Raw genomic sequence first — 7,765 nt, forward strand, 5'->3', positions numbered from 1 at the left:
TTCAATCCTCTTGTATATAATTATATACTGAATTATAGTTGTATAAATAATCATGGAACAAAAAAAAATATTATATCAAATGATAATATCGAAACATGCTAAACCTGTCTTTAAATATTTATTTCTATAGAAAATATATTACAATAATATTTCTTTAGGGCACAACCCTAACAGGATTTGAGCACCATTTTAGCTAAATCATGCCAAACAGGATTTAAGGACCTATTAAATTTCATAGCAAGTTAAATCCAATATTTCCCTCTTTCTTGTAAATACCTAATTTGCTAAATCTAGGAGTTCAGTAGAATTATGGGATTTGGCCGGAGAATGCAAAAGGAGGAAATATTGCTACCTTTGAATTGAGCAAGCTCTTGTCGTCTTTGTTCCTTCTTATCCAAAAGGGCAAAGACGAGGAGGTGTGACTTCTGATCTGATTGGAAGGAACTTCATCAAATGAGGTGAAGATGTTATTTGGTGTCATTTTTCAAAACCAACTATTACGCAAGTCGGATAGCAACAAACAGCTAGAGAAAAGGAGATACAACCCTAACAACAAACCGACAGTGGAGGTGAAGTCGAAGATCAAAGAGAAGTCGAAAATGAACAAAGGGTGGAGGATGATCAAAGACAGAGAAAAAAAAAAGAGAATAAAATAGACGCACAACCAATTGGTTAGATAAGGTCATTTTGCAGCAAATTTGAGGCGGACTAGAATTTGCTTTGTTGTGGAAATTTTCACCCAAATTTTGCCGCAAAAGTCATCCAAAAATTTCGGTGAAAATTTTCGTAGTAAATTCATTGAGATTTTCAAGAAATAATATTTCTCTATTAAATGTTCCACAAATCTGCATTAAACTATTGACTTTCTCGTAGTGCTTGATTGTTCACCTTGACTAGTGACAATCTACTTGTTAATTTTTCTTATATATTTTTAGCTACATATTATACTACAGACCTTTTGTAAATGAGTATAATATTTATATATTATTTTTGGTAGCTCGACAACCCTACAGAAAAAGGACCATGGGGCAATTATAATGACAAGATTGAAAATAAATAGAATCTCTTATTTTATCACTCTTGTCATTTTCCCATTTCCATCTGTCAACTATTATAAAGTAAAGTAAGGTATGGGTAATAATAGATACAGCATCTTGCATTAGGTGAAAGTAATTGAAGAAGTTCATATTATACAATTGAGATCGGTTGTTTGATTTCTCGTTATTTGATATATATCATAAGTCAGATTTACACAAAGGGATAATTGAAATCCAATAATTGTGTAGGATGTTAGCTTTTGGTGAAAGTAATTGAATAATAGAAGTAAGATGGTGATGATGATTGCCAACAATGATCTTCTTGTGCAATTGCCAGAATATCCAATGGATTTCTTTTATCTCTTTGCTTCTAAGCCTCCTCCATTCGAAAAATGATATTCCATTTATAGCCTTAAATTTTGTCAGAATCTGGAATATAATATTGAACAGCTCACTCAATATTTGTATAATATTTACATGCATATAGCTCATTATATTTGTCTTTTCAACCTGCTTGATTCTACGATAATTACGTAAAATTTTGATATTGTTTTGTTCATGATCAGTTAATTATATAATGAAAGTTTCAATTAAATTTCAAGTGCTTAATTGGTGTTGATGTAGACTAAAATCGAAACTTGTTTTATATAAACATTTAATTTCATTATAAGTTTATTTAAATTGAAATTCTGATTATCCTAAGTTTAATTATAAAAATTTTCAATCTAAATATCATCTAAAAATTGATGCATATCAAATGAATTTTTTTGAGTCCTATCCATAGCCTACTTTAATTTGTGGAGCAGCACTGTTGCAAAAGGATTTTTAGAAAATCAAGAGACGGGTAATGAAGTCAACATCATTGGGCGAGCTAAGTTTATATGAATATATTTTATATTTTTCTCAATATTGATGGATTGATATTAATCAATAGAAACAAAAATACTGAATTTAATCATTTGAGCTCCTGCTCACCGAACAATTTTGTCAAACAAAATGTAGCAATTTAATTAAGAGGTCAATCCTCTATCAAGCATCTCATTGTACTGCAAATATGATATCTGCCGCTGCAGCTTAATTTGTTCGTAGAACTCCATGATGAAGTTTTCCGCTCTTGAATCTATTTCCTGTTCTTCCAGCTCCGCTTTTTCCACCGCTCCCGTGTCCAATATTGACGACGAAATTTCTAAATCTATTTCATCGTTATGCTGATCCTCCATACCAAATCCAGCCTCCAAGAGTTTCATGGCCTTAGATCTCTCAACGAAGAATTCCTCGTCATCATCGAAGCTAAAGGATGGCGTGATGCAGGGGATTCGAGGGAGGCGGAGCGAAGCGGGGCGGTTAATCTTGAAGTGGAATGCAGGAGTGTCATCGAAGGAGAATTCTCGCTCCCAGTAATGTAGCCGATCGGCACGGCGGAGGTTCTTAAAGTTGAGGAAGATACGCTGCTTGAATGCGGCGCCTTTTCGGGCCCAGAAAAGGGCAAGCCGGAGGAGGCGCCATGGACGCCGGTAGGCGGCGGGTGACCCGTTCTTCTTTCCCATGATCAGAAAAGTTCGTCTTTTTTGGTGAGACTGATGTGGTGACTGAAAGCTGTGGAGATATATAAATCGGATATCTGGCTGGCTTTGTATCGGAGGACGCGGAAACGTTTTTGAGATTTTGAGGGTGGTGGAAACCACCGATACGCGGGAACGCACCAAACTTGTGGGGCCCGCCATGCCGCGGAAAGCCACCGCTTGTTGGTTCGCGGTATTGGGGAATGCTTTTTATTGTCGTAATTGCCCTTCATACCGAACGAGTTATACCAGGCTCTGAAAAGCGGATCGGACAACGAATCGAAAGAAGAAGAGGTTCATGGTTAAATCGGGATCGAACCGGATGACGTAATAAATAATAATATTATTATAAATATTTAATATAAAATTAACAAATAATAATTAATATATCATATAATGATATAATTAATTGTAATTGATATTACATATTAAATTTAATTTATATAATTATTTAAAATTCACAATATTAAATTATAAAATATAATATAATTAAATATTTTAATAAAAAATTATTTCATTTAGTACATAAAAAAATTTTAGAGGTGAAAAACAAATAAATTTTTAGAGCTATTAATAAAGAATCCAAATAAAATTTAAAAAAATAAATAGATAAAAAATAAAGATTATCATTATAAAATAAATTATAACTAAATAAAAATTATCAATAATTTTATCAACTAAAAAAATTAAAATTATCATATATTAAAATTAATTTTCAAATCATTAAAAAAAAAATAAGTTTAATGGTGTGATATATGAAACTAAAGATGGCTCTTTCTTTTGTATGTTTAGTTCCACTGCACATCCCTAGAAGTCTTGTTTTGTATAGTGTATATACCTTCTTGCTTTCTCTCATGATAAGCTCTTAGAAATCATGAAGAATGTCATTGATGAAATAATAATAATATTATCTTTAATTTAATTTAAGAGTTTTATAATAATATTTTATATAATTATTATTAAGTTTAATATTTTTTATATTACATATTATTTAACAAATAATTATTCAAAAAACTTGAACAGACCGGTTCACGGTTTACCGATTGAACGCGGTTCATCCCAAAACCGCCAGGTTTAATGCAAGGGCGGTTTTCAGACTGGACCGAACCGGTCCTCAAACCGGTTCACGGTTGAACCGGTCATACCGGCCGGTCCGATCCGATTTTTAAAGCACTGAGTTATACGCAAGATTTTGAAAATAGGATCTAATAAACAAATTCGAAGGAGTTGCTCACGGTTCGACTTGTCAAATTGAGATCAAATCAAATGACATAATAAATAATAATATTATTAAAATAATAAAATAGATGTTAATTTTTGTAATATATTCATTCTACATGAAATTACTAAACGACAAGAGGGGGGGTGAATTGTAAAAATCTTTTTCTTAATAAAATTAACCCTAAACAAGAGTTCTAATTTTTTTGTTGTTTTTTGAAATTTATAACAAAATTTTAAGCAAATTTTCTTCCACAAAATTTCACATGCAATAGATATGAAAAATTAAAAGCAAGTAAAAATAACAACGATAAGGAAAAATACACCAGAAATTTATAGTGGTTCGGTCAAAATATGACCTACGTCACTCCCCGGAGTCCTCCGCTCCGGGATTTTCATTATCAAAATAGTTCTCCTTTTGCCCCCCTCGCAAGGCGGAGAAGCCTTTACAAACCTCCCTTTCACCAACCGGCGTGGCGGAGTGCCAAACTCTTTTTCGCCCTCCTGGCGAGGCAGAGAACCTTCTCATTTTCTCCCTCTTGAGAAAGGCAGAGAACCTCGAGGTAACGGATGTAGCAGCCTTCCCTTGGAGATCCTCCTCAAATCCTTCTAGGCGCAGGAGGAGCAAGATGCAGCAAGCTGGAGCAACCGTGGATCTCTCCTCACAACGCTCACCTCCTCTTTCCTCTCTCAACCTCAAGAATTTCTCTAGAGCTCTCTTCACTTGGAATCCCTCTCTCCCACGTTCACCCCACTGTAAATCTTACTGAAAAAGACTTGATTGACATCTAAAACAGGCTCCAAAAACATCTGATTTCAAAAGTAGCCGTTACTGTTCGTAACAGTACGATTCCACATCGTACAGGTACGATATGTATAAACAGAGTCGTCCTGGTACGAAAGATGTACGAACAGTTCAAAAATTCGTACTGTACGATATAATATCGTACGGTACGATCATCAAAACAACTATTCGTACTAGGACGATGTCTGGACGATCAGTATGTGTCTTGTTCATCGTATGGGGTACAATTACTATCGTTATAGTACGATGTGACAAAAACAAAGAGATGTCCAGGACGATTTTCGGACGATCACTTACATCTCTGTTCATCGTATGATGTATCAAGTTCGTACAGTCCGATGTTCAAAAATTAATGGCCTGGATTACATGCACTAATTACGGGTTATTTAAGTAAGTATTAAAAATAGATCGTACAGTAACGAACTCATTCGTACAGTACGAGCGCGCAAAATCACTTACTCAAATTAAACTAGGCTAGGGTTTTGGATCTGAACATATCGTACAGTACAAAAATATCGTACAGTACGATCTATTCACAGGATCGTCCACATAGCTCTGATCGTATGGTACGAATTAAATCGTACAGTACGATCACCAGAGAAGAATTATATGACATTTGCATTTAAAACAAACTCTCCCTGTGTGTGTGCATGGTTGCTCTTCTTCTATGTATTTTGTGGCCAGACTCAATAAAATAATAAAAATAAATAGAAAAATACAATGTTTGACTCATACTCCTAATCTACCCTTTCTCGAGTCTTCCTTGCTGGAGGTCAGGGTGGTGTGATGTTGCGCTGATCGGTTGTAGTGACTCAAGGACAATAACAAATAAAATAGTATTCAGTAAAAAGTTATTCCAAAACACTCATTATTTGGCATCATCAAAATCTCAAACTCGGGGTCATGGGTTGCAACACTACATTCTATTTATATAGCCCTAAATTCAAATAACATAAACATGACATCAATTGAGTTTATGAAATATAAATAAATAACACATAATATAAGTGTCGCATCAAATAACTCAATAAAACATAAATAAATGCATAGCTTTTGCCATCAAACAAAATATTCATAATTTCATATCAAGTTAAACTTCAAAATTAAAACATAAATATAGAAATAAATCTAGAAGTTGTTAGGAAAATTGATGTGTCCTCAAAAATTGCTTTGATTGAGCACGAATCTCGAGGTATATTCAAGTTTGAAACTTTCAAAATTATATTTAGGATCATCTGAATTCCAATTTCAACAAACTTAGAGCTAAACTGAACATCTCAAAGAGACGAACCAAACAACATCAAAATTGGTCCAACCCAAGCCCAAATGGGTCTGAATCGAGGGCCCAGACCACATTTGGAAAGGTTTAAACTATCATTCGGACAATAAAATGATATCCAAATATGACTTGCTTATAATCAAATCGAGCAGCTTGACGTGAAGAATCCAACGAGCCAAATATCTCTGAATTACGACATCGTTAAGAGACTTAAACAGTTGAAAAAATCTCTACGATCAGGGGAATCAATACGAGCCATCCGATGGAGCACTCCGAACCAACCCCGGATCTTCTCTAAAATTACGGGGTGTACAACTCATGAAAATCTATAAATAGACCCCCACTCTCTACATAAAGGGGACCTTTCGCTGGAGATTGGAGAGAGCTCTGAAGCTTCAAGAGCTCTAGCACCACTGTTCGACTACTGACCGCCGCCAGACTTTAGCCCAACCAACGTCGGACCTTTGCTCGGCCACCGATCGCCATCGGACCACTTGCCGCCGGACCACCGCCCGTCTCTGACTGCTACCGGACTTCAGCCCGACCATCGTCGGACCTTTGCCCTGCCACCGAGCGTTGTCGGACCACCACCTGGCTCTGATTACCCATCAAACTTCAGCCCGACCTTCGTCGGAACACCGTCCAGCCTCCGACCCCACCGGACCTCCGCTTGGCCTCCTACTTCAGGCTAACTTCAGCCCAACCATCGCCAGACCTTTGCCCTGCCGCCGACAACCACCGGACCACCGTATGTCTCCGACTTCTGCCAGACTTCAGCCCGACCATCATCAGACCTTTGCTCGGCCGTCGACCGCTGCCGGACCACTTCCCGGCTCCGACTGTCATCGGACTTCAGCCTGACATTCGTCAGAACACCGCCTAGCTGCCGACCACCGCCGGACCTCTGCGTGGCCGCTGACCGCCGCCGGACTTTAGCCTGACCTTCGTCGGACCACCGCCTGGCCACTGATCGCCGCCGGACCACAGCACGACCATCGTTGGCCTTTTTCCCGGCTTCCATCCGCCGTCCGTCGTTGGACTTTAGCCCAACATTGGTCGGACCACCGCTCGGCTGCTAACCATCGTCGGACCTTCGCCCGGCCGCCTTCCTCTTTTGGAGCTTCGCCCCATCACCATTCATCACCAGACCTTCTTTGGGTCATCGACCACTGCCGAACCTCCGTCCGGTCGCCGTTCGCTATTAAACTTTAGCCCAACCATCGTCGAACCACCGCCCGGCCGCCGTTTATCACCAGACCTTTGACTAGCTATTCAAATTACTGTAATATGATAACCTCTAAATCGAGAGACGGGTCAACTCTTGTAATTCACTCAAGTTTAGTGGAATCTTTTCACCTGGGCGAGGCCCCGTGGTTTTTCCCTCTTCGGGCTTTCCACGTTAAAAAGATTGGGTGTTTTGCTTCTCTCTTTCTGTTTTTGTGCTGGATATCCGTGCATCGCTAAAATGAAAAGTTTACCCACTCTACTGCCACAAATTCTTTAGGTCGCAACAAAAATAAATCTAGAAGTCATCTCCTTTATTTGAAGCATAAAAAATTATGTCCCTAAATTCTTGTTCATCAAAACATTTCCATCCAAAAGCATCAATATCAGTAGTGCCAATTATTTCATTGTCATTTCGAACATCATCTAGGACATCATCATCTGCATATTAGAATTATAAAATCTTATATATATTAAACGTCTCTTTCAAATGATATAAATTAAACTAATCATAAACTTACTTTGAAGTTCTTTAGTACAACTAGTATTAAGTTCTTCAACAACAAGAATGACATCTTTAGCATATATTTCATTCTCTAAATTCTCCAGAATGAGCTCTGAACTAGTTCTTCATCAAGCA

At 37.4% G+C, this 7,765-nt stretch overlaps 1 protein-coding gene across 1 annotated transcript; it reads right to left on the reverse strand.

The window, feature by feature from the left end:
• Positions 1-2,011: 2,011 nt before the first annotated feature.
• Positions 2,012-2,761, reverse strand: LOC110094875. Its single transcript, XM_020820213.2, has one exon. It carries the CDS (start codon positions 2,759-2,761, stop codon positions 2,048-2,050), a length of 714 nt encoding a protein of 237 aa, XP_020675872.2. The 3' UTR covers positions 2,012-2,047.
• Positions 2,762-7,765: the final 5,004 nt, after the last annotated feature.

This window comes from Dendrobium catenatum, unplaced genomic scaffold (assembly GCF_001605985.2).
Source record: "Dendrobium catenatum unplaced genomic scaffold, ASM160598v2 fragScaff_scaffold_1021, whole genome shotgun sequence".
Taxonomy (NCBI): Eukaryota; Viridiplantae; Streptophyta; class Magnoliopsida; order Asparagales; family Orchidaceae; genus Dendrobium; species Dendrobium catenatum.